At 36.3% G+C, this 27,371-nt stretch overlaps 1 protein-coding gene across 1 annotated transcript in view; it reads left to right on the forward strand.

The window, feature by feature from the left end:
* Window positions 1-1,562: 1,562 nt before the first annotated feature.
* LOC137203338 (coiled-coil domain-containing protein 170-like) overlaps window positions 1,563-27,371 on the forward strand; it is a 33,560-nt gene continuing 7,751 nt past the window's right edge. The window contains 6 exon segments of the mRNA XM_067699695.1: window positions 1,563-1,658; window positions 7,844-7,935; window positions 7,937-8,098; window positions 16,017-16,143; window positions 17,851-18,165; window positions 19,120-19,320. Of these exon segments, the coding sequence (XP_067555796.1) occupies window positions 1,563-1,658; window positions 7,844-7,935; window positions 7,937-8,098; window positions 16,017-16,143; window positions 17,851-18,165; window positions 19,120-19,320 (993 nt within the window).

The raw sequence follows: 27,371 nt of genomic DNA on the forward strand, positions 1-27,371 counted from the left end.
AAATAAAATAAATAACTGAAGATAGGGGTGTAGAACTGTAAAAGTAGGTTGGAGTCAATGAAGTAGCCAGAATAACATGCTATAATGAGTTTGAGGTTGATGGGGAATCATCACAGTGTTTTGTTGGTTTTTTTTAATTAATTAATTATTTAATTTTATTTTTTAAATTTTTGGCTGCACTGGGTCTTCGTTGTTGCACGCGGGCTTTTCTCTAGTTGTGGCGAGCAGGGGCCACTCTACGTTGCGGTGTGCGGGCTTATTGCTGTGGCTTCTCTTGTTGCGGAGCACAGGCTCTAGGCGCGCAGGCTGCAGCAGTTGTGGCACGTGGGCTCAGTAGTTGTGGTGCATGGGCCTAGTTGCTCTGCAGCATGTGGGATCCTCCAGGGCCAGGGATCGAACCCGTGTCCCCTGCAGGCGGATTCTTAACCACTGCCCCACCAGCGAAGTCCCCAACACAGGGTTTTGAGGAGAAGTGATATTATATGATCTGAAACAGCTAAGGGTAGAATAGATATTCTTTACTTGTGTTCTTGGAACGTTCTGCTCATACCACTGTTATTGCACCTGTTATGGTATATTCTAGTTGTTTCAAAATTGGTCTCCCTAGTGAGCTGGGAAATTTTTGAGAGTTCTTAATCTTCTCAGGATCCCCAGAGCCTAGCACATGCCTGAAACACAGAAGACACTAAGCCTTGTCTGTTGAATAAAGAATGGCTCAGAGGGTTGCTAGATTGGAGGTGGGAAGACCAAGTACGATGTCTTACAACAAACAGTGCATGAGATAGACAATGAAGCCCTGAAACAAGACAAAGATAAATGGGAAGAAAGGGGTAGATATGAAAGACATTAGAAGTACAATGAACAGACCAAATGACTTGAGGGGGAGAGTTAAAAACAAAAGGGTGAGTAAAAAATGACTCTGATCTAATTAACATATTTTTAAATGAATCAATTTACATATAAATGAATTTTAAACTTTTTTTTTTCCCCACACTGCACTGTTTGCGGGATCTCAGTTCCCTGACCAGGGATTGAACGCAGGCCACAGCAGTGAAAGCTCAGAATCCTAACCACTAGGCCACCAGGGGGCTCCCACTTTCCATTTTTTAAACATTTGAACTTGCTATTAAGAGGTATTTTCTAAATAGATCTTTCATAGAATATCTAACCCATTATTTTAAGTAAATTAATTTGTGATTAAATAAATAGGTCTTAAGACAGGATCTGAGTTGTAATACATAGACTCAGAGGTGAAGCAAATCACATATTTTGATAATAAATAGAAACTGACGAATGAAGAGTGGAAGTGCTCAAGAAATGCCATAAAAGAATAATTCCTTTACACAAGGAGTAAAAGTTTCACTTGTGTGAAAAGTAAGAAGGGGGTAAAAAATCTGATCCTAGAGTTTAGTACAAGGTAAAAAGACTTAAAACATTTCGTTATCAACCAGACTGTAAGCCATTTCCATTTCCTCTATGGTAGGAAGGTTATATTTATTCTATGAGGATTGCTCAAGGATCAAAACTATAGAACATCTTTTAATATGCATATTTTGGGGGAAATGGAACAATATTTTATAAAGAAGATTGGCCATGTGCTGGAAATGGCATTAAAAAGCAATCTAAATGATGAAGTCAGTGCAACCCTGGAGGCTATGGTGCTGACCATGAAGAGTTTATTGAATTCTGAAGATTCTACTTCACGCTGAGAAGCTTTATCTGGCTTCTAAATTGTAAAATTCATTTCAAAAATTTACCTCTCTTATGGTCATTTAAAGGAAAACAAAACACAACATAGAATTTGTCACATCCAGGTTTGCATTGTTCTTTGATACCGGCACTAATGGAAAGAAAATCAGGGATGGAGATAAAAAGGAGATAGATGGTTTCATGAAAGCCAAGGATCAGTCATGGAGTCACTGCAGAAAACAGAAACCACTCTGACTTTTCCAAAAAAAATTATTTAATACAGAGAATTACATGTATACAAAATGATTGGGAAGTCTTTGTGTGGGAGCTGGGGCCAGCGTTGGATGAATGTGTTCAAAGACACACCACTGTAGATGAGATCTGAAGGTCCAGAATTTGCTGCTACTGCCATTGAGCATTTCTTGCACAGCCACAGCTGTCTCTCAACTTCCACAAAACTGGTGAACAGGTCAGGGAATGTTTTTTTTGTCCATTCTCCAAGGAGAATGTTTTTTCTCCTTGAACTTGATTACCAGCAGAAATAGCAGTGGGAAGATGGTCTTTTCTCCTTTAATTTAAATTTAATGAGAATGCATCTCTCTTTGGTGCAGCCCACTTTACATAAAGCATGGGTCTCAAAGTGTATACGTACTCTCCAACATTAAAAAAAGTGTACTTACTCTCCAACATTAACATCACCTGGAAGCTTGGTAAAAATACAAATTCTTGGGCTTCCCTGGTGGCGCAGTGGTTGAGAGTCCGCCTGCCGATGCAGGGGACACGGGTTCGTGCCCCGGTCCGGGAAGATCCTACATGCTGCGGGAGCGGCTGGGCCCGTGAGCCATGGCCGCTGAGCCTGCGCGTCCGGAGCCTGTGCTCCGCAACGGGAAAGGCCACAACAGTGAGAGGCCCGCGTACCGCAAAAAAAACAAAAAACAAAAAAACCAAATTCTTAGTCCCAGGCCAAACTAGAAACTCTGGGGGTAGGTCTAGCAATCTGTTTTTAAAGAAGACTTCCAGGGCACTCTGAAGCATGCTAAAGTTTGAGAACCATTGACCTAGAGAATCCCAGCCTCCAAAAACGAGTCTGGAAAATAACAGTTTTATTTCTAGTTCTATGGAACAAGGAGACATCAGGAACGGGAATGGATACCAAGTGCCAATGACTGTACCCAGCAAAAGAGCATGGCCAATGGTGTCAAAAGCTTCAGTGACATGTGGAATATGATGACAACTGAAAAGAAGTGTTGAATCTGACATAAGAGAAGAGTTTCCATGGTGAGGCATAAAGGATGAGAGATGGAATGATATAAAAATTGATTAATAGTAGATAAAGAATGAGCACAGAGAGTTCTTACTGTCAGTGTGGCTGGGCAATGAAGAGGAGAAATGGGTTTTAGCCTGAGCTCAAATCTTTCACTTCATCTTCACGACCTTATTTGAGCACCACCCTGCTCCATTTCAGATACTTTAGTTGCTTCTGCAGCTAATTAGCAAAGTTTGTGGAGTGCTTTTTTGGATGACTTAATTTCAAGTTCCAAGGGAGCACAAACTGCAATTTAGTGTACATCTGCAATTTAGCATATGCTTATAATTTAGTGTATAGTTATATTCTAATATGTGCCAGACACTATGCTAGGCCCTTGATATATGTTATTTTTATTTCTTACAACCAGAATGTAAGGCAGTTAAGAAAATTTAACTTATTTGTCTTGGCCACAATCTGTCTTGTTCCTCCAGATTTTGAGGTCTTTCCACTCTTCCATATTTTCTTTCTCTATAAAATTACTGGCTTCATGGGGATGTGTTTTTTAAATAGCAGTATGATTAGAAAATACATAAAGGTATGTTTTGAGAACATATAAGGTTTATTTCATTGAATTCCACAGAATGATTTAGACACCGACGTATACACATACTGTATTAAAAATTTAATTTTAAATGCTTGATCTTCGTACCTCCTTTGCTGCTGGGAATTATAGCATTTCTAATTAATATAATTTTATTCAGTAACAGAGTATTCTTGAACTTTTTTCTGGTTATAAAGCATATGCTGTTTTACAAAGTCAAATGAAAGCATTTCCTCTAAAATCAGGAACAAGACAAGGGTGCCCACTCTTGCTACTATTATTCAACATACTTTTGGAAGTCAAGAAAAAGAAATAAAAGGAATCCAAACTGGCAAAGAAGAAGTAAAACTGAAACTGTTTACAGATGACATGATACTGTACATAGAAAATCCTAAAGATGCCACCAGAAAACTACTAGAGCTAAACAATGAATTTAGTAAAGTTGCAGGATACAAAATTAATACACAGAAATCTCTTGCATTCCTATACACTAACAAAGAAAGATCAGAAGGAGAAATTAAGGAAACAATCCAATTTACCGTTGCAACAAAAGGAATAAAATACCTAGGAATAAGCCTAAGGAGGCAGAAGACCTGTACGCAGAAAACTATGAGACTCTGATGAAAGAAATCAAAGATGACACAACCAGATAGAGAGATATGTCATGTTCTTGGATTGGAAGAATCAATATTGTGAAAATGACTAGACTACCCAAAGCAATCTACAGATTCAGTGCAATCCCTATCAAATTACCAATGACATTTTTCACAACACTAGAACAAAAACTTTTACTTGTATGAAAACACAGAAGACCTCAAATAGCAAAAGCAATTCTGAGGAAAAAAAAAACGGAGCTGGAGGAATCAGCCTCCATGACTGTATACTACAGGGCTACAGTAATCAAGACAGTATGGTACTGGCACAAAAACAGAAATATAGATCAATGGAACAAGATGGAAAGCCCAGAGATAAACCCACGCACCTATGGTCAACTAATTTATGACAAAGGAGGCCAAAATATACAATGGAGCAAAGACAGCCTCTTCAATAGTGGTGCTGGGAAAACTGGACAGCTACATGTAAAAGAATGAAATTAGAACACTCCCTAACACCATACACAAAAATAAACCCAAAATGGATTAAAGACCTAAATGTAAGGCCAGACACTATAAAACTCTTAGAGGAAAACATAGGCAGAACACTCTAGCCACCTCCTAGAGTAATGAGAATAAAAACAGAACTAAACAAATAGGACCTAATTAAACTTAAAAGCTTTTGCACAGCAACGGAAACCATAAACAAGATGAAAAGACAACCCTCATCTTGGAAGAAAATGTTTGCAAATGAAGTAACTGACAAAGGATTAATCTCCAAAATATACAAACAGCTCATGCAGCTCAATATCAAAAAAACAAACAACCCAATCAAAAAATAGACGGAAGACCTAAATAGACATTTGTCCGAAGAAAATATACAGGTGGCCGACAAACACATGAAAAAATGCTCAACATTACTAATTATTAGAGAAATGCAAATCAAAACTACAATGAAATATCATCTCACACCGGTCAGAATGGCCAATATCAAAAAATCTACAAACAATAAATGCTGGCGATGGTGTGGAAAAAAGGGAACCCTCTTGCACTGTTGGTGGGAATGTAAATTGATACAGCCACTATGGAGAACAGTATGGAGGTTCCTTAAAAAAACTAAAAATAGAACTACCATGTGACCAAGCAATCCCACTACTGGGCATATACCCAGAGAAAATCTTAATTCAGAAAGACACATGCAGGCTTCTCTGGTGGCGCAGTGGTTAAGAATCTGCCTGCCAGTGCAGGGGACACAGGTTCGAGCCCTGGTCTGGGAAGATGCCACATGCCGCGGAGCAACTAAGCCTGTGTGCCACAACTACTGAGCCTGTGCTCTAGAGCCCGTGCTCCACAACAAGAAAAGCCACTGCAATGAAAAGCCTGCACACTGCAAAGAAGAGTAGCCTCCACTCGCCACAACTACATAAAAAGACTGCATGCAGCAACGAAGACCCAACACAGCCAAAAATAAATAAATAAATTTATATTAAAAAAAAGAAGACACATGCACCCCAATGTTCATTGCAGCATTATTTACAATAGCCAGGACATGGAAACAATCTAAATGTCCATCAACAGAGGAATGGATAAAGAAGATGTGGTACATATATACACGGAATATTATTCAGCCATAAAAAAGAACAAAATTGAGTCATTTGTGGAGACGTGAATGGACTTAAATACTGTCATACAGAGTGAAGTAAAGTCAGAAAGAGAAAAACAAATATTGTATATTAATGCATACATGTGGAATCTGAAAAAATTGGTATAGATGATCTTATTTACAAAGCAGAAATAGAGACACAGACGTAGAGAACAAATGTATGGGTACCAAGGGGGAAGGGGCGGGTGGGATTAATTGGGAGATTGGGATTGACATATATACACTATTGATACTATGTATAAAATAGATAACTAATGAGGACCTACTGTACAGCACAGGGAACTCTCCAACTATACTGCAATAAAAATTTTTTTAAATAACAATAAAAAGAAGAAATTTGGCTTTACTTTCTTACTAGTTCATCAGGTTTACACACAGCCTATTAAGAAATTTGAACAAATTAGATTAAATTAAAAGATAATTGACCCTTGAATGTCAGCAGTGCCTCAATTTTCTTCATCTAGTGAACTTTCTTCACTTATCAGGTAGAAGAGCAGAGACTTTTTTTTTTTTTTTGTGGTACGTGGGCCTCTCACTGTCGTGGCCTCTCCCGTTGCGGAGCACAGGCTCCGGACGCGCAGGCTTAGCGGCCATGGCTCACAGGCCTAGCCGCTCCGCGGCATGTGGGATCTTCCCGACCGGGGCACGAACCCGTGTCCCCTGCATCGGCAGGCGGACTCTCAACCACTGCGCCACCAGGGAAGCCCAGCAGAGACTTTTTACATGGCTACCAAGAGATAAATAACTTACCTCACAGCAGCTGTGCCCCTTGCCTCTCCGATCCTTTTTGGACTCTTCCCCCAGTGGCAGCCATTGGTGGCTCTTTTATGTCATGTGATGTCTCATATCATTCTTGTTTCTCTTTATAGCTTTATGATCTCTTCTTTCCTTTAGTTGCCTTAAAATATATATATAATCAATTTAAGCCTGGCTCTTTCTCTTGACTCTTCCCTCTACCCATTTCTCTGATCAGCACAAATAAGGCCAGGAACCAAGTGGTATAAACATAGGCTGCTCTTTAGAAGAGCGGCCTGTGACCACATTCCCTTTTACAACCCATCATAAAACAAAACATCCACAGCCAAAGCATAAAGTATTTCTTTTCTGCTAGAAATTATAAAATTAATTATTTGTCTAATTTACTTTTATAACAAGATTTAAACAAAGTTAATGTTGATGAGAATAAAATCACTTATTCCAAACCCTATGTGTCAATTTGACATGATTTTTTAAATGTATTTAACATTGGAATTTACTGTTAGGAGATTCAGAAGTCTTCATTTTATTGTATAATAATGTATAATTTAAATACTCATAATAATCCCACTACTGGGCATATACCCTGAGAAAACCGTAATTCAAAAAGAGTCATGTACCAAAATGTTCATTGCAGCTCTATTTACAATAGTCAGGACATGGAAGCAACCTAAGTGTCCATCAACAAATGAATGGATAAAGAAGATGTGGCACATATATACAATGGAATATTACTCAGCCATAAAACAAAACGAAATTGAGTTAATTGTAGTGAGGTGGATGGACCTAGAGTCTGTCATACAGAGTGAAGTAAGTCAGAAAGAAAAAAACAAATACCATATGCTAACACATATATATGGAATCTAAAAAAAAAAAAAAAAATGGTCATGAAGAACCTAGGGGCAAGACGGGAATAAAGACGCAGACCTACTAGAGAATGGACTTGAGACTACGGGGAAGGGATAGGGTAAGCTGGGACAAAGTGAGAGAGTGGCATGGACATATATACACTACCAAACGTAAAATAGTTGGCTAGTGGGAAGCAGCCGCATAGCACAGAGAGATCAGCTAGGTGCTTTGTGACCACCTAGACAGGTGGGGTAGGGAGGGTGGGAGGGAGGGAGATGCAAGAGGGAAGAGATATGGGGACATACGTATACGTATAACTGATTCACTTTGTTATAAAGCAGAAACTAACACACACACAAATACTCATAATGATTTAAAATCATGAAGTTTCTAAAACCAAATTTATAAATGATTTTTAAATAACACTTTTCCTTTCTCATTAGCTAAGAAATCTTCGAAACAAACTTTTCATAAAAGAAACTTCATTGCAAGAGATGAAGAATGAGCTAGAAAGTTACAAAGAAAAGAATGTGCAAGTCATTCCACATAATGTCCCTGAAAGATGATATCAAGGACCTAGAAGAACTTGTTGCTTCTCTCACCAGAATTAAATCTTTGAAAAACATCAATATTCAGAGTCTTGAAAGAGGCAACTGGGATCTAACTAGAAGAATTATAGAACTAGAAAACCTTCTAAGGTAGGGAATTTTCTAGTTTGTTTTCAAAAATGTCATTTGTCATAAGCTTGCAAATAATATATGAACCTCATATCCTGATTGATCACAGAATTTAAATCTAATGGAATTTTAAATACAGACTCAAAATTATATTTAAAAAAACATTTTTTACTGAGATATAATTTTCATTTCATTAAAATTCACCCTTTTGCAATATACAATTCAGTAGCTTTTAGTATATTCACAAGGTTGTGCAAGCATCACCGCTCTCTAATTTCAGAATGTTTCCATCAACCCCTAAAGAAACCCCATGTCTGTTAGGAGTTACTCCCCATTCCACTTTCTCCAGTCTCTGGCAATCTACTTTCTTTCTCTGTGGACTTGCCTTTTCTGGACATTTCATATGAATGAAATGATACATACAATATACGGCCTCTGTGTCTGACTTCTTTCATTTAGCGCAATGATTTCAAGATTCATCACTGTTTAGCATGAATCAGTACTTCATTTTTTGTATTGCTGAATAATATTCCATCATAAGGATACACCACATTTTATTTATCCATTCATCAGTTGATGAACATTGGGTTGTTTCCTTTGCAGGGGACTTTATGAATAAGCTGCTATGAGCATTCTTATATGAGTTTTTATATGACTGTATGTTTTATTTCTCTTAGGTATATGCCTTAGGAGTAGAATTGCTGGGTCGTAAAGTAACTCTATGTTTAACTTTTTGAAGTTACTTCTGAGCAACTTCCAGGCTGGTTTCCAAAATCTTTTAATTTTGATGAAGTTTATCTTATTTTTGTTGTTGTCATTTGTGTCTTTGGTGTTATATCAAAGAAACCATTGCCTAATCCAGTATCACAAAGATTTACACGTATGTTTTCTTTTAATAGTTATTGTTTTAGTACTTAAATTTTTGTCTTTGATCCATTTTGACTAATTAAAAAAATTTTATTTTATTGAAGTATAGTTGATTTACAATGTTGTGTTAATTTTTCTGTACAGCAAATTAAGTTATACATATACATACATTCTATTTTATATAGTTTTCTATTATGGTTTATCACAGGATATTGAATATAGTTCCCTGTGCTATACAGTAGGGCCTTGTTTATCCATTCTATGTATAATAGTTTGCATCTGCTAATCAAAAACTCCCAATCCATTCCTCCCCCACACTCCCTTCCCCTTGGCAACCACAAGTCTCTTCTCTATGTCTGTGAATCTGTTTCTGTTTTGTAGATAAGTTCATTTGTACGCTTTTTTTAGATTCTACATATAAATGATATCATATGGTAATTGACTTTCTCTTTCTGACTTACTTAGTATGATAATCTCTAGGTCCATTCATGTTGCTACAAATGGCATTATTTCATTCTTTTTTATAGTTTTGTCCAGATATATGCCCAGGAATGGGATTGCTGGATTATATGGGCAACTCTATTTTTAGTTTTTAGAGGAACCTCCATACTGTTTTACATAGTGGCTGCAGCAATTTACATTCCCACCAACAGTGTAGGAGGGTTCCCTTTTCTCCACACCCTCTCCAGCATTTGTTATTTGTAGACTTTTTAAAAAACTTTTTATTGGAGACAAATATACATGTAATAGTTTTTCATATCTTAAGTATAAATCCTAATGAATTGTGGACTTTTTAATGATGGCCATTCTGAGCCATGTGAGATGATACCTCATTGTACTTTTGATTTGCATTTCTCTAATAATTAGTGATGTTAAGCATATTTTCATGTGCTTTTTGGCCATCTATATGTCTTCTTTGGAGAGATGTATTTAGGTCTTCTGCCCATTTTTCGATTGGATTGTTTGTTTTTTGGTTGTTGAGTTCTGTGAGCTGTTTGTATATTTTGTAAATTAAGCCCTTGTCGGTCACGTCATTTACAAATATTTTCTCCCATCCTGTAGGTTGTCTTTTCATTTTGTTTATGGTTTCCTTTGCTGTACGAGAGCTTGTTAGTTTCATCAGGTCCCATTTGTTTATTTTTGCTTTTATTTTTATTGCCGTGGGAGACTGACCTAAGAAAACATTGGTACGATTTATGCATTTTGACTAATTTTTCTGTAAGTGTGAGTTAGGGGGTCCCAATTCATTCTGTTTTTAAAAAATTTTATTGGAGTATAGTTGATTTACAATGTTGTGTTAGTTTCTGCTGTACAGTGAAGTGAATCAGTTATACATATACACACTTTTTTAGATTCTTTTCCCATATAGGTCATTACAGAGTATTGAGTAGAGTTCCCTGTACTATACTATATATATAATAAGTAAGTCCTTATTAGTTATCTATTTTATGTATAGTAGTCAAATTCATTCTTTTTCATATGAAGATCCACTTGTTGTCCCAGCACCACATGTTGAAAAGATTATTCTTTCTCCCATTGAGTTGTCTTGACAATTTTGCAAAAAAAATCAATTGACCATAAATGTATTCATTTAATTCTGGACTCTCAATTCTATTTCACTGGTCTATATGTCTATTCTCATACCAGTACCACACTGTCCTAATTACTGTAGCTTTGTAGTAAGTTTTGAAATGTGAGTCCTCAAACTTTCTTTTTATTTTCAAGACTGTTTTGGCTACTCTGGGTCCCTTACTTTTCGATATGAATTTTAAGATTGGTTTGTTGGTTTCTGTAAAAAAGGGAGCTGAGATTTTGATAGGGATTATGTTGAATCTGTAGATCAATTTGGGGAATACTGTCATATTAAGTCTTTAATCCATGAATATGGGGCATCTTTCCATTTATTTAGGTCTTTAATTTCTTTCAAAAAATATTTTGCAGTTTTTAGTGAATGTCTTACATTTTTTTGTTAAATTTATTTCTTCATTTCTAAGTATTTTATTCTTATTTATGCATTGGAAAGAGAACTGTTTCCTAATTTTGTTTTTGGATTGTTCATTTTCAGAGAATAGAAATATAGTGGATTTTTCTATGTCAATCTTGTGTCCTGCTAACCTTGCTGAACTTGTTTATTAGCTCCTATAGGTTTTCCTGTGTGTGTGTGTTTGTGTGTGTATTCCATAAGATTTTCTCTATACAAGACCATGTTATTGGCAAAGAGATTTACTTCTTCCTTTCTATTTATTTATTTATTGAAGTATAGTTGATTTACAATGTTGTATTCATTTCAGGTGTACAGCAAAGTGATATATAGATATAGGTATATATATATATATATATTCTTTTTCAGATTCTTTTCCCATATAAGTTATTACAAAATATTACTATAGTTTCCTGTACTATACAGTAGGTCCTTGTTGTGTATTTTATATACAGTGGTGTGCATCAGTGAATCCCAAACTCATAATTAATCCTCCCTCCTCCACCCTTTGGTAACCATAAGTTTGTTTTCTATGGCTCTGAGTTTTTAAAATAAGTTCATTTGTATCATTTTTTTTAGATTCCACATATAAGTGATATCATATGGCATTTGTCTTTCTCTTTCTGACTTACTTCACTTGGCATGATAATCTCTATGTCCATACATGTTGCTGCAAATGGCATTATTTCATTCTTTTTTATGGCTGAGTAATATTCCACTGTATATATATACCACATCTTCTTTATCCATTCATCTGTTGATGGACGTTTAAGTTGTCCATGTCCTGGCTATTGTAAATAGTGCTGCTATGAACATTGGGGTACATGTATCTCTTCCAATTAGAGTTTTCATCTTTTCCAGATATATGCCCAGGCGTGGGATTGCTGGATCATATGGTAACTTTATTTTCAGTTTTTTAAAGAGCCTCCATACTGTTCTCTTTAGTGGCTGCACCAATTTACGTTCCCACAGTGTAGGAGGGTTCCTTTTTCTCCACACCCTCTCCAGCGTTTATAATTTGTAGACTTTTTGATGAAGGCCATTCTAACCTGTGAGAGGTGATACCTCACTGTAGTTTTGGTTTGCATTTCTCTAATAATTAGAGATATTGAGCACCTTTTCATGTGCCTTTTGGCCATCTGTATGTCTTCTTTGGAGAAATGTCTATTTAGCCCTTCTGCCCATTTTTTTAAATTGGGTTTTTTGTTTTTTTGATATTGAGCTATATGAGCTGTTTGTATATTTTGGAAATTAAACCCTTGTCAGTCACATCATTTGCAAATACTTTTTCCCAATCTGTAGGTTGTCTTTTCGTTTTGTTTATGGTTTCATTTGCTGTGCAAAAGATTTTAAGTTTAATTAGGTACCATTTGCTTATTTTTGCTTTTATTTCCATTACTGTAGGAGACCCATCCAAAAAATTATTGCTGTGATTTATGACAAAGAGCATTCTGCCTATGTTTTCCTCTAGGGATTTTATGGTATCTGGTGTTACATTTAGGTCTTTAATCCATTTCGAGTTTATTTTTATATATGGTATTAGAGGATGTTCTAATTTCATTCTTTTACATGTAGCTGTCCAGTTTTCCCAGCACCACTTATTGAAGAGACTGTCTTTTCTCCATTGTATATTCTTTCCTCCTCTGTAGTAGATTAATAGACCATAAGTGCATGGGTTTATTTCTGGGCTTGCTATCCTATTCCATTGGTCTACATGTCTGTTTTTGTGCCAGTACCATACTGTTTGGATTACTGTAGCTTTGTAGTATAGTCTGAAGTCAGGGCACATGATTCCTCCAGCTCTGTTCTTCTTTCCCAAGATCATTTTGGCTATTTGGGGTCTTTTGTGTTTACATACAAATTTTAAAATTATTGGTTCTAGTTCTGTGAATAATGCCATTGGTAATTTGATAGAGATTGCATTGAATCTGTAGACTGCCTTGGTTAGTATGCTCATGTTAAATAATATTAATTCTTTTGATCCAAGAACATGGGATATCTTTCCATCTGTTGTGTTGTCTTCAATTTCTTTCATCGGTGTCTCATAATTTTTGGTAGGTTTATTTCTAGGCATTTTTTTCTTTTTGATGTGATGGTAATGGGATTGTTTCCTTAATTTCTCTTTCTGATAGTTTATTTAGTGTATAGAAATGCAACAGATTTCTTTATTTTAATTTTTATCTTACATCTTTACCAAATTCATTGATGAGCTCTAGTAGTTTTCTGGTGGTGTTTTTAGGATTTTGTATGTATAGTATCATGTCATCTGCAAACAGTGACAGTTTTGTTTCTTCCTTTTGAATTTGGATTCCTTTTATTTCTTTATCTTCTCTGATTTCTGTGTCTAGGATTTCCAAACCTATGTTGAATAAAAGTGGCAAGAGTGGGCATACTTATCTTGTTCCTGATCTTAGAAGGAATGCTTTCAGCTTTTCACCATTGAGTATGATGTTGTGTGTAGCTGTGGGTTTGTCATATACAGCCTTTATTATGTTGAGGTATTACTTCTTCCTTTCTAATCTGGATGCTTTTAAGTTATTTTTCTTGTCTATTGCCTTGACTCAAACTTCCAGTGCAGTATTGAAAGAAAGTCGTGAGAAACAGACATCCTTCTTTTGTTCTTGATCTTAGGTGGTGGTGGTGGGGGGTTCAGTCTTTTACCATTAAATACGTTTTCAGCTATGGGTTTTTTGTAGATGTCCTTTATCAGGTTGAGGAAATTCGCTTCTACGTTTGTTGAGTGTTTTTATCATTAAAATGTGTTGGATTTTGTCAAATGATTTTTCTGCATTTATTGGGATGATTGTGTGGTTTTGTCCTTTATACAATGCGTTATTCTTAGACCCGTGGTTACTTAATTGGTTTACAGACAGAGGAGATATTTGATCACGTGCCCTTGGTTGATAGGAGGAGAAACAAAGTCATTAATTTTCCCTCTTATAATATGAATAATATTTAAGTTAGTCATACAATATGAAAAGCTGTTGTATTCAGATGTGAATGTGTATTCAGATGTGAAGCTGTTTCTATTCTACATTAGTTAGTATATATTGCCTCAATGAATAGGTTGAAGTTTCTTCTGGGTCTTGCATTTCCAAAATCTCTTTTAAAAAGAAACTATATAGGATCTTAAAACTAAGTGATAAAACAAACCTTTACTCAGGCTAAGAAATTATTAAAATTAAAGGCTAGCAAGAAGGAGAGTAGGATTTCCTTTCTTTCTGGTTGTGCAGTGTATGAAAAAAGAAGACTGACAAAGTTCAAATGAAGAACTGTTTAAAAGAAATTCATCATTCCAATAATTATCTTCTCAGTGATAAGCTACCACCTGAAGTTGGTCTATAGTTTAACTCCTAACAGCTGACCAAGCATTGCAGATTCTTCAGCACAATTTTTAATACGGCTGTAGAGTGAGTCACTCAGGACTTTTTGTTTTGTCTTTGATGCCAACAAGGAAGATGGCTATGTAGCATACCATACACATTTTTTTTCATATTTATGTTCATGTTGAAGAGGAGGAGAATTGGAAGCTGTTCCTATGGAGTGAACTCTGGAGGAAACTTGGGACAAAGGATTGTTCTTAGGCCGTATCTGGTCCTCAGCCCCTTTAGCTGTCCTCTCTTTGCATTTAGTGCAGTTGGGAATAAATTTTCAGACCCAGCACATTTTGCTTTTGTTCTATTGGTTACTGAAAGAGGTATGTTGAAATCTCCAATTATGATTGTGGATTTGTGCCTCTCACTTTTTGTTCAACTTTTGCTTTATGTATTTTGAAACTATTTGCATTCTAATATAGGATGTCTATATCTTTCTGTTGAATTGTCACATTTATTAATATAAAATGTCCCTTTTATTTATTTATTTATTTATTTATTTGTATCTATCCTGCTTAGGATTTGCAGAACTTACTGAATCTATCAATTGATATCTTTCATCAGGTTTCGAAAATTCTTGGGAATTATTATTTTTTAAATATTGTTTCTGTCCCATTCTGTGTCTACTCTCATTCTAAGACTACAGTTGCAGGTGTTAGACATTTTGAGTGTGACCTACATGTTTCTAATATAATTTTTTTAATTAAAATTTTCTCTTTAGATAATTCAGATAATTTCTTTGATCTGACTCAAATTCACTAATTCTGTAGGATGCAAATCTTAGATAGAAGAGAACATAAAAAGCATGGAAGATGAACTGAAACTTTAACCTAGCCTCAAGGTAGAAAACGTTACCGATACCTACCAATGGTTAATCAAAACAAGAAGCAAATAATTAACTGTTTGTATATTTGATAATAAAACAAGTTTTTACATATTCTATTCTCTATTGCTGTATTATTATTTCTAATTCCTTTACCCCTCGTGCAACCCCATTCAGGGATTCAGTTGAAGAACCCATGCAAGTGTTACTAGAATGGGAGTACATTTCTCCCTCATCCCTTGTCCCTCGGTGTCTACAGGAGATGGTTCCAGGACCCCTGAGGGTACCAAAATCTGCAGATGCTAAATCCCTTATATAAAATAGTATAGTATTTGCATATAACGTATGCACATCTCCTGTGTATTTTAAATCATCTCTAGATTACTTCTAATACCTAATACTATGTAAATGCTATGTAAATGGTTGCTGGTGTGAGGCAAATTTAAGTTTTGCTTTTTGGAACCTTCTGAAAAGAATCTTTGTGAATATTTTCAATCCATGGTTGGTTGAATCCATGGATGTGGAACCCTCGAATACAGAGGCCCACTGTGCTTGTACACATGTGGAACCTCCTGATCATCACAATATTACCATAGTAGCAGACAGATATTCATACTCAAATTTCCTCTTTAAAAGGATGGTTTCAAAATTGACCTCCCCCAGGGGAACGACTACAGTACTTAACACTGGATTGTTGTTCTCTTCATTTCTCTACCATTTCTTGTCTCTCCCTAGAAATAGTTGGGTAACTGCACAGCTCTTTTCATAAGAAATACATTTTTACTTGATACACATGTTTAATATACTTTAAATGGGGGATATTTCTTTTTATTATTTTAATTGAAATTTGAAAATTGGTTTCAAGATATCATTACCTGCCAATATCTTACACAGAGTACATTTGATTGAAAGAAAAAAAGCAGAGCGAAAAGTAGACCTTTTGGAGAAAAAGTTAGCAGGTGTTAACAGATTCACCCCTTATATGAGTATGAAAGAACAAGAAGACAGTTTCATGATGAAGGTGAGAACAAATTTTGATTGATTTTTGAAGAAACAGGATTTTTTATTACCTTGTGTTACTCCAGATGATAATTGGCAAATGTTGAGTGGTTTATTGGTCCTCTTCTTATGGAGGATAAAAGGAAGCAGTACAGCATGGCAGACTGGAAGAGTTTCTGAGGTATGGAGAAAAAGTGCAAGGCAGATCTGAAGGTCTCTGTGATACTAAAGAAAAGGTTAGAGGGAATGGAGCTTTGAGAGAAATGGGAGGAGGTGGTGGTTAGAGAGTGAAATATTCAAGTTTTAAATTTCTGGTATGGGTTAGTTCCCGCTGCTGACAACATCTGGGTTTTTGGAGTTCGGTATAAGGATTGAATAGGGGTGTAGGTGAAAGTCATTGAAACTGAAGCACAGGAGTCACAAAACTAAACTGGTGGATCATCTACATGGACATTGAAATCTAGAATTATGGCATGAGTTGGGTTTAGAAGGAAGAGGTTATCCTGCTCCCTAGTAGATAGCAATTCACAGGATGAATGGAAGTTTTATGGAAGAATGTTGGAGGAGGATGGGAGATGGACTACTGTCAAGGAAGTGGTAAAAGTTTATTTTGAAATCCATGGACCCAAACTGTTTATTATATATTCTGAATGTAAAATAAGGCCCATCATGATCCCCTTACTGTGAAGAGTTCTACTTAAAAAAATTCAGCAACTACTTTCAGAGTTTAAAGTAATTCCAATTTTTAATCACCTCTTTCAAGTAATTCACAGTAACACTTTCCATGTTTTTGACTTCTCTGACTTATCTGTCACATCTCCGAAAACCTCTCCCACACCAGAGTCCATGTAGCTCTGACCTTTTCTTCCACTGCTCTTTTATTCTACCTCTTTTTTCTGGGCTTTTAGTGAGACAAACCCATCATTACTTCAACAACTCTAGCTCCCCTTCTATTTCCCAGTTTCACATGACAAAAAGCCCAGAAACTAAACTTGTTACAGTTTTCAGAATAGAAGGTGGCAAGAGGTGAAAAGAAGACTCGAATTTATAAAGGCAGAATATTCCTGGGAGAAGTCGGGGGAAGGATAAGTACAAGCATTATCTTTTATTTTTTTCCTGTTTACAGTGGAAGCAGGGTGCTTAAAAGGGAAAGGTTGGGGGAAAGAAATGTGAGTTATTTATGCTTTTACATTATCAAAGCTGTTACTATTAAATGATGTTCTATAATTATAATTAAATCGTTATGAAAATATCCATTTCCCTGCCAGCTTTTCACTTAATAGTCGTAGCATTCATTGACAATCCTTGCCTGAATCAGTTATTTTTTTAGGAGAAGTAAAATGCTGAGTTTTAAAATTCTGTCATTATTCCTACATTTATTAGCTCAAAATATTCTGTAAACAGTTCCTCCATAAACTGGAGCAGTTCGGTTAGCTGCTTCTCTAAGCTAAATTTCCTATGTTCTCAAAGTACTTTCTCTATGACATCATTTTTTTTTTGCCCTCCCCACCTGCCCCCACATAATATTTTAATACCTCTTGCTGTTCTAGTTTACCCTTTTGAGTATGTCCTTGTCTCTCTTATGACTCTGTAACTCTTTATTTCTATTGAGATCCTTTTCTCCTGAAGCTTTGTATTATGACTATACTTATATTTCAAAAGGAGGGAAGTAGATGTCTCAATATTAAATTCCATATGGGAAGTTTAACATGTGTGTCGGCATATTTAGGACAAAGATGAAGCTATCCTGGTCAAGAACTTTGAGAGAGACAACATTTTTCACTCTGAAGGACCAAAAGATGGACAGAAAATTTGGGATAAATGTCAATAAGATTTGATCCATAAGGAAAAACAATTACCTGAGTTAGACAGACCTCCGTATTCATTCAGATGGGAAACTAAAACTGTGCCACCCCTCTATTGGAAATTCCTCAGTCAGTTGTCTACTCTTCCCAGCAACAGTGTTGAACCCATACCAGCCACAGAGGAAGGTGTGAAAGGGAGCATTCAGGAGACTGGTGCAAATGAGCAATCTTGGAAGTCCGTAAGTATACTGACAGATGAGTTACTCTTTCAAATTAGTTTTAAGGTGTGGGTTTTGATGTTAGCTGATTTAGTAAACTCTGTGGCTCTGAGTTTATTTTTATTACTATAGTGATAAAAGGGAAGAGGATGTCCATTATCACAGTAGAGGTAGTATAGTGTGTTTGTTAAGAGCCAAGAGGACTGGTATGAATCCCAGCTCTGCCATTAGCAACTGTGTGCTCTTGGGCAGGTTACTTATGCTCTCTGTGCCTCAGTTTCATTTGTAAATTTTGGCAGGAGTGGGGGTAGGGTTGGGGTAGGTTTAGTTCCTGTCCCACAGAATGGTTGTAAGGATTAAATGGATTAATACATGATAAATGCTTCAGTTCAGTAAGCTCAATGAATGCTAGCTTAAAAATAGTGGTGTGATGAAGATAATGTTTCCATCATGATCAAACACTGGTCAGTTCAGTCAGTGCAGTTAAATAAATTATTAAGTCAGTCATTTGTTTGAATTTACTGGTCAAGTCTATGGGAAGATTGATCCAGCAAGTTTAAGTGGAGGTATCTCCTTGTTATGTTCAAATCATTTTAGTAAAATTTCATGACTCTTCACCCTAAAATTCAGATGAAAATAGGTATTGCTTAAATTCAATGTGTTAGTAAAACCTATTACACAGTAGTCTGTTTATTGTACAGTTACAAATTTTTTATGCTCTGCTCTCTTAAAATTCATTATACAGTTTTATTTCTCAGTACTCACTAAAATGTCTTATTTTTATATATCAAACCTTTCTGTTTCTTTTTTAAAAACTAGCTTATACATGTCAAATCTTCTTAAATGTCTTCCCCATTCATCTATTTTAGTAACTTAATGTTCCTGCAATGTCAATATAAGTAGAACTTGCAAATAATTTTGAAAAATACAAATCATGGACCATCAGGATGTTTTATCTATTTTTTTTCCCTGCAGAGAGCTGAAGGCCACCAGCAGGAAGTTCAGATGCTCACTAAGCAATTGGAGAAGCAGTATCATCACTGTGAAGAAACTGCTGGAGAATCATCTGACACTGAGGAAAAGTATAAGGAACAAAAAAGACCCTTGAAAAGTCTGAAAGGAAAAATTGCTATTAATGATCTTTTTCCAGGGAGATTAGACTTGGACATGAACAAAGTAAGAATTTCCTGAAGTATAAGGCATTTCTTTGACAATGAAAATGATCATCTTTTATTATACTATCTAATGTTCAAAGCTGTTAATGCTATTTGTACTTTTCTTAGTATTAGGAAAGGGAGGAAAATTTGCTACAAACTTTTGAACATTCTGATTGTATCAAAAAGCCTTTCCTTACTCCATATCTCCCATTTCTCTACTGTACATATTTGATATTTATTGTAAGTATTATTAATATATTTCTTAATGTACTTTTAAAAGAGGATTAGAGGGAAAGGAGCTCAAAGGAATGACTCTCTAAAGGGGGAATTTCATGTACTGTGTCAGCTAGATATGATGGACATTGGGAACGGGCTGTTGGTGAAATTCCTCAATAATTACATTGTAGAAAATTTCCTTCTCTATTTTCTGCTTCTCTGCATCTATAAGGAAAAGGTCAGTCCTAAAAGTGGAATGGGAATAGGTAGGATGATTTTCAGGAGATTTTGATTCTATTTCACTACCTCTTCACAGAATTGCTTGTCATACCCATACCTATATTATACTATTTCTATAATTACTGTGCCCCAAAGCATAAACTTACTCACTCACTACTCACTCATTTAGTCTCTTATTCCATTCATTCATTCATTGATCCAATATATTTTGATCCCTGAGTTTTTTTTTTAATATAGAACATTAAAAAAAATTTTTTTTTAATTTTATTTTTGGCTGCATTGGGTCTTCGTTGTTGCACGTGGGCTGTCTCTAGTTGCGGCGAGCAGGTCTTCGTTGTGGTGCGCGGGCTTCTCATTGCGGTGTCTTCTCTTGTTGCAGAGCACGGGATCTAGACGCACGGGCTTCAGTAGTTGTGGCACACGGGCTCAATAGTTGTGTCTCGCAGAGTGGAGGCTCTAGAGTGGCCCTAGAGTGGAGGCTCAGTAGTTGTGGCACACAGGCTTAGTTGCTTCGTGGCATGTGGGATCTTCCTGGATCAGGGATCGAACCCGTGTCCCCTGCATTGGCAGGAGGATTCTTAACCACTGCACCACCAGGGAAATCCTGATCACTTGGTTTTTAAAAACTTCCAGCACCTGGTGAAGTGGTATCGACAATGTATACTCCACAGAGTCCAAAGATGAATCCAGCTTCTACCTCTGCTCTTGAATCTGTAATTGATGATGATTCATTTCCATGCAAATTTTAAAAATACCATATTAAATTTTAAGAATATACAAATAGCGCATGCTTTCCGCAACCCTTGAAACCATGTTAAAAGGTTTGAAGGAAACAATAATAATCTTCTCTAACCCCCTTTCTGCCTATTTCATGTTGGTAACCAATGTGTCTATATCTTTTACAACTATTGCAATGATTATGGAAATATATGAATATATATATGTAGGTGTTGGTATTTTTACAAAACTGGGACTGTACCAGTCAAATACTCTTCTTACTTGGTAAGAAGTAGGTACCTCATGGTCTTTCCTTAGGTCAAAAGATATAGATTTAACTTATTCCCTTAACAGCTGTACAGTATTCCATACTGTGTATATAACTTATTTATTCAACCAATTCCCTATTAAGAATTATTGATGGTCCTTCTCTTATTTCCACTTTTTATGCCACTACAAATAATGCTGAAATAAGTATGTATATACATATATCTTTCCACACTGGTGCTTCCTCCCCCTATGGGGTTGAGTTCTAAATGTGGAAATATAGGATCACAGTGTATGAGTATTTTCTTTTTAAATTTTTTTTTGGCTGCGCCGCACGGCTTGTGGGATTTTAGTTCCCCAACCAGGTATCGAACCCGGAGCCCCAGCAGTGAGAGCTTTGAGTCCTAACCACTGGATCGCCAGGGAATATCCTAAGTATTTTTTTTTTTTAATTTATTTATTTTTGGCTGCTTTGGGTGTTTGTTGCTGCGCATGGACTTTCTCTAGTTGTGGCGAGCGGGGGCTACTCTTCGTGGCTTCTCTTGTTGCGAAGCACAGGCTCTAGGCGCACGAGCTTCAGTAGTTGTGGCTCGCGGGCTCTAGAGCGCAGGCTCAGTAGTTGTGGCGCACGGGCTTAGTTGCTCCGCGGCATGTGGGATCTTCCGGCACCAGGGCTCGAACCTGTGTCCCCTGCATTGGTAGGCGGATTCTTAACCACTGCGTCACCAGGGAAGTCCCTATCCTAAGTATTTTAAAGTTTAATAGCCATTGCCAGAACACTACCTTGCAAAAGGCAGTTCACTTTCCAAATAGCAATACATGAATGTTTCCTCTTCACATCCTAGCCAGCATTGGATGCTGTCATCCTTTTAGAGTGTGTGTTTGTGCGAGTTAGGTTAAAATGGTACAGTTTTTACATTTACTTTACTACTAGTAAGGTTGAGTAACTTTCTTTTTTAATGCTGTTGACCACTTGGATTCCCTTGCCTCCCCATTCCTCACAATTGGACCTCAGATACAGAAGGTTGAGTTAATCAAGGTCCATGGTTTTTAATGCATTAATTTGGGCCATGGAAAGTGTCTCTCTTATTTATTTATTCTTTCCTTGGATCTTGTCCATTGCCTCCCCAAAAGGAAGTCAATCTAATATGTTTAATGTGTATTTCTTTGTTTATATGTGTTTCTTTAAATGTAATTTTTGTGCAAGTATTTTAAATTTGCATAAGTGGTATCGTGTTAAAAAATCTCATTCTAGGGCTTCCCTGGTGGTGCAGTGGTTGAGAGTCCACCTGCCGATGCAGGGGACACGGGTTCGTGCCCCGGCCCGGGAAGATCCCACATACCGTGGAGCGGCTGGGCCCGTGAGCCATGGCCGTTGAGCCTGCGCGTCTGGAGCCTGTGCTCCGCAGCGGGAGAGGCCACAACAATGAGAGACCCACATACCGCAAAAAAAAAAAAAAAAAAAAAATCTCATTCTATTACTCAGCACTGTATTTTTAAGAGCCACTTAATATTGCTATTTGTTCATCTAATTCATTGCTTCTGTCTACTGCATGGAGTACTACAGTGTTCATACCTGCCATGGTTTTAATTTTTTATTTTTATTTATTTATTTATTTTACCTGTCTCTTCTTCTAGTGGTAAATAGCCTTGTTACCTCTATTTTTATGCTACCACAAACAACATCACTGATAGCATCCTGGTACAAGTCCCCTTTATGGACTCCAGAGAGAATTGCTTAGGGGTGTTAAGTCAGGATTTGAATTGGTGGCTCATAGTGTATACATACACTTAATATGACTAAGTACTGCCAGTCAGCTCTCACAGAACAATAAATCGTCCCACCAGAGATACAGGAGGGTTTTTGAATCTCCACATTCTTGTCATTTCCTGACACTAGCAGCTTCCTAACTTTTGCCATTCCATCAGGTATAAAATGATTGTTAATTTAATTTGCATTTCTCTAATTATTAATGAGTTTCGCATTTCCTTAATGTTTTTCATCTTTTGGTTTTTTAGTTTCTGCCCGTTTGTTTCCTTTACCCATCTTCTTATTTGGGTTCCTGTCTTGTTCTTGTTGATTTCCAGAACGGTATACACATCTTCCTTGCCCTGTTCAGGCTCCAACACTCCATGACAGGTCACCTCTCCATATGTGATCAGGCTCTGAGTCCCTCTGCAGGGCAGCCCTCTTCTGCAGACACTTTTGTCACCTTGCTTGGGTTCTGTAGGCCTGCTATGAGCCTCAGCATTTCCCTTCTCATTCTGTGCAGATGCCTATGGCTTTAGGACTGAATTGTTTAGAAGGGGAAAGAAGGAAAGGAAGAAGAATAGGAGGAAGAAAAATAAGAGCAACTGGTTTATGATTAACCTTTCGAATATTCTGATAAATGCACTCATTTAAACCATAATTTTTCTGTCAAGAACTACTTTTGCTTTGTTCCACAAATATTGACATGTACTGTTTCCCTTATCTTTTATTTTAAATATAGCAATACATTTTTATGTTTCCAAATGTATAGGATTTTTAAAAACTTTGTATTTTATTACAACATGGTAGAAGTATGACATGATCCCTGGGAATTTATTGAGGCTTCCTACATGGCCAGTGATTGGTCTGTTTTGGTAGCTGTGCCATGTGTGCTTATAAAGAATGTGTTCTTTCTTGGTTGGGTATAAAGCACTATAAATAGCTAATGCTCAAGCATATTATTCGTATGGTTCAGATTGTCTGTACCTCTGATTATTTTTGTTTACTTGATTCTGGAAAAGATATGCTACATTCTTCAAGTATAGTTTTTGTTTTTAAATTTATTTTTGGCTGCACTGGGTCTTAATAGCTGTGCGTGGGCTTCCTCTAGTTGTGGTGAGCAGGGGCTACTCTTCGTTGAGGTGCTCGGGCTTCTTATTGCAGTGGCTTCTCTTGTTTTGGAGCATGAGCTCTAGGCGCTCGGGTTACAGTGGTTGCAGCATGTGAGCTCAGTAGTTGCAGCTCACAGGCTCTAGAGCATGGGCTCAGTAGCTGTGGCACACAGGCTTAGTTGCTCCGCAGCATGTGGGATCTTCCCAGACTAGGGCTCAAACCCATATCCCCTGCATTGGCAGGTAGATTCTTAACAACTGGACCACCAGGGAACTCCTCCAAGTATAATTTTTGATTCATCCATTTGTCTGTGCTGTTCTATCAGTTTTTGTTTTATAGATTACTGGAGCATATGCGCTCACAATGATTTTGCTATCCTGTTCTTTTAAGCACTATAAAACATTCTCTTATTTGTCCTTTATAAAATATTGCCTTAAATTCTGTTTTCAGAAATTATGATCACTAATGCAATTTTTGGGGGGTTCATTGTTGCATGATATATCTTTTATTTGGTTTCTTTTACTTGGTCCTAATTATTTAGACAACCACCAAATTTGACCAACATGTTTGATTTCTCTTAGTTGCATATTTCTTGAAGCCTCCTCCTGGATTTTTCTCCTAATTTGAGTGTTTCCACAAGAGAGTTTTAAAAAATTGGATCTTTGTGTGGCAAACTTTCTGACATCACGTGTGCCTGATAACATTTTTAGTATGCCCTCATATTTGAATGACAATTTGGCTGGATATAAACTTCTAGGTTCAAAGTTCCTTCATTAAATTCTTTAAAATTATCTCCTTGCATCCTCTGTTACTGTTGAAAAGTCTAACAAAAATGTGATTCTTATTCCTTTGTAGGTGATCTGTTCTTTCTCTCAGGAAACCTTAAAATTTTTCTCATTTGCTTTAATATTCTTAAATTTCCCTATAATGTGCTTAGGTATATTGTTTTACCTTATCTCTCTTATTTGGCACTCCATGAATTTTTAAATCTAAGTCTTTCATCTGTCAATTTTACCATTATTTATTTAAACATTTTCCTCTCTTTATTTTCTTTTGATTTCTTTCTTTTGTTTTTTTTTTTTTTGTTTTTACTTTTCTTCTTTTTCTACTCTTTCTCCTCCTGTGACTCTTAACAGAATGTTGGCAATTCTAATTCTATCCTTCATTTCTTTGCATGATGGTTAATTTTATGTGTCAACTTGACCAAGATATGGTGCCCTGATGCTTGATCAAACATCAGTCTAGATGTTGCATGTTAGATGTGATTAACATAACAAGAAGGCTTTGAGTAAAGCAGATTACTCTCCATAATGAGTGAGCCTCATCCAAGCAGTTGAAGCCCTTAAAAGAAAAGACTGAGGTCCCCTCTAGAGGAGGAATTCTACCTCTAGATTGCCTTCGGACCTGAGCTGCAACATCAGCTCTTCCCTGGGACTCCAACCTGCCAGCCTGCCCTGAAGATTTTGGACTTGCCAGACCCCACAGTTGTGTTAGCCAAATCTTCCTCTCTTTATACAGACAAACACACACACACACACACACCTATTGGTACTGCCTTTCTTGCCACCTTCTCAGAGAGTTTCTCAGTCTGATTTTCCAACTCACTCAATTTGTTCTCAGCTTTATCCATCCTATTTATCTCATCTATTGTGTTGTTCATTTCAGCTATTATGTTTGTCATGTCTAATATTACTATTTGGTTGTTTTTACTTTATAATTTCTTGACCTGTTGTTGTAAATGTACCTTTTAGTAAAGGCAATGTTATAAGTTTTACATTAAACTGAAAGTGATCAGGAAAAACATGGCCTTGCCCTAAGTTTCACTTAATGGCAAATGAAGAATTAACTCCACAGAATACATTTAAAGGAACAACAGAGGACAAAAATAAAAGTAGGTTAATGATTACACTGTATGAGTTGAATATTCAATGTAAATTTTATACCTGTCAAAGTAGCAATTTGTAAATATTGTTTGTAGTTTACTCAGTTGGCTTTGTAATGGTATGATTTTTGAAAATTGATAATTTTTGATAATTTGGTACATGTCCTCCTTCCCTTTAGCAGATCTTATTTTGTGTACTGTAATAGGATTTTATAATGTTCTTTCATATAAGTCCTATAAAAGTCCTTCATGTAATTTTTTCTTGTAAAGTTTACTCCTAGGTCAGGAAGGAAAATAGATTTCCTGCCCATTACGAGTGGCATATTTTCCCTATTTCTATTTGAAATGATTATTACTAATATAGATAAAAGCCTTTGATATGTTTATATCTTTAAAAATTATATACCACCTTACTGAATTTACTTATTAAGTCCAATAGTTTTCTTTACTAGAATTCTTGGATTTTCTGGACACAGTTGAATATTATATTGTTTTCTAGGAAACAATGTATTTCTTTTAGGTTTTCAACTTATTGCCACTGAGTTACAAAGTAGTGTTTAGAATTATTTTCATCTTTTCTATATCTATGCATTCTGTATGTTTCTCCTTTCTAATATTTTACTTTCTCTCTTTCCTCCTTAACCAGGCTTACCTGGGGCATCTATTTTTTTTTTTTTTTTTAAACATTTATTTATTTATTTATTTTTTGGCTGTATTGGGTCTTCGTTTCTGTGCGAGGGCTTTCTCTAGTTGCAGCAAGCAGGGACCACTCTTCATCGCGGTGCGCGTGCCTCTCACTATTGTGGCCTCTCTTGTTGCGGAGCACAGGCTCCAGACGCGCAGGCTCAGTAGCTGTGGCTCACGGGCCTAGTTGCTCTGCGGCATGTGGGATCTTCCCAGACCAGGGCTCGAACCCGTGTCCCCTGCATTGGCAGGCAGATTCTCAACCACTGCGCCACCAGGGAAGCCCTGGGGCATCTATTTTATCTTTCCAGAGAACTAATGGTTCTTTTCCCTATACATTTTACCATTTATTTTTTATGTATAAGTAATGAAAATATATGGTATCTTTATTAAATCTACACCCCTAATTTCTCTTTTTCTTTATGTAAATATGCTTTTCTTTGGTCCTTTGTTTTAAATCATAAAAGCACCAAAGACTATAAATATTCCTCTGTGGCTTGTCCAATACATTTTAATAAGAAGTGTCCTTTTACTATGTTTTATATGTTTACACTTTTACTATTGGTTTCCATTTCTTCTTTGAGCTGAAGTTATTTAAGAGATTTTTTTTTACCTTTTACACTTATATGTATATATTATACATATGTACATTAAAAAAAATTAAATATAACAAGAGTCTTCTATTGAAAAGCAGCAGCCCACTTCTGTACCTCCATCTATCCTATTTCCCAGAGGGAACTACTTTTAACTCCTTTAGCTGTTGCTTCTTGTAGTTAATTCCATTTTTAAAAATAATTTGCTTATATTGCTATATCTTGAGTTATTTATTTTAGACATTATCTGTTGACTTCCTATTATATGACAGATGAAGGTTTATCTTTTTCCCAACTCCCCCTTCCATCTTCCCAGTATTGTTATATCAATATTTTTAGCTAAATCCATAATCAGCATTTACTTCACTATGACATTAAATAGTGTTTACAAAATGCCAAGTATTATACTCTTGTGACCTTTCCTTTCTTGTAGTGCATGTTATTTATCCTAGAGTTAATACTTTCCTTGTGTTTCATATGTATAATTTTCAACATTCACTTATTAATTTTTTCCCCAAATACTGCATCGGAGGATCTTCTAATCTATAAAAATCTCCCATTCTTTCTCATCCAAAGTCCTTAATTCTCTTGTGTCGGACTGGACTGTT

This window comes from Pseudorca crassidens, chromosome 1 (assembly GCF_039906515.1).
Source record: "Pseudorca crassidens isolate mPseCra1 chromosome 1, mPseCra1.hap1, whole genome shotgun sequence".
NCBI classification, from domain to species: Eukaryota; Metazoa; Chordata; class Mammalia; order Artiodactyla; family Delphinidae; genus Pseudorca; species Pseudorca crassidens.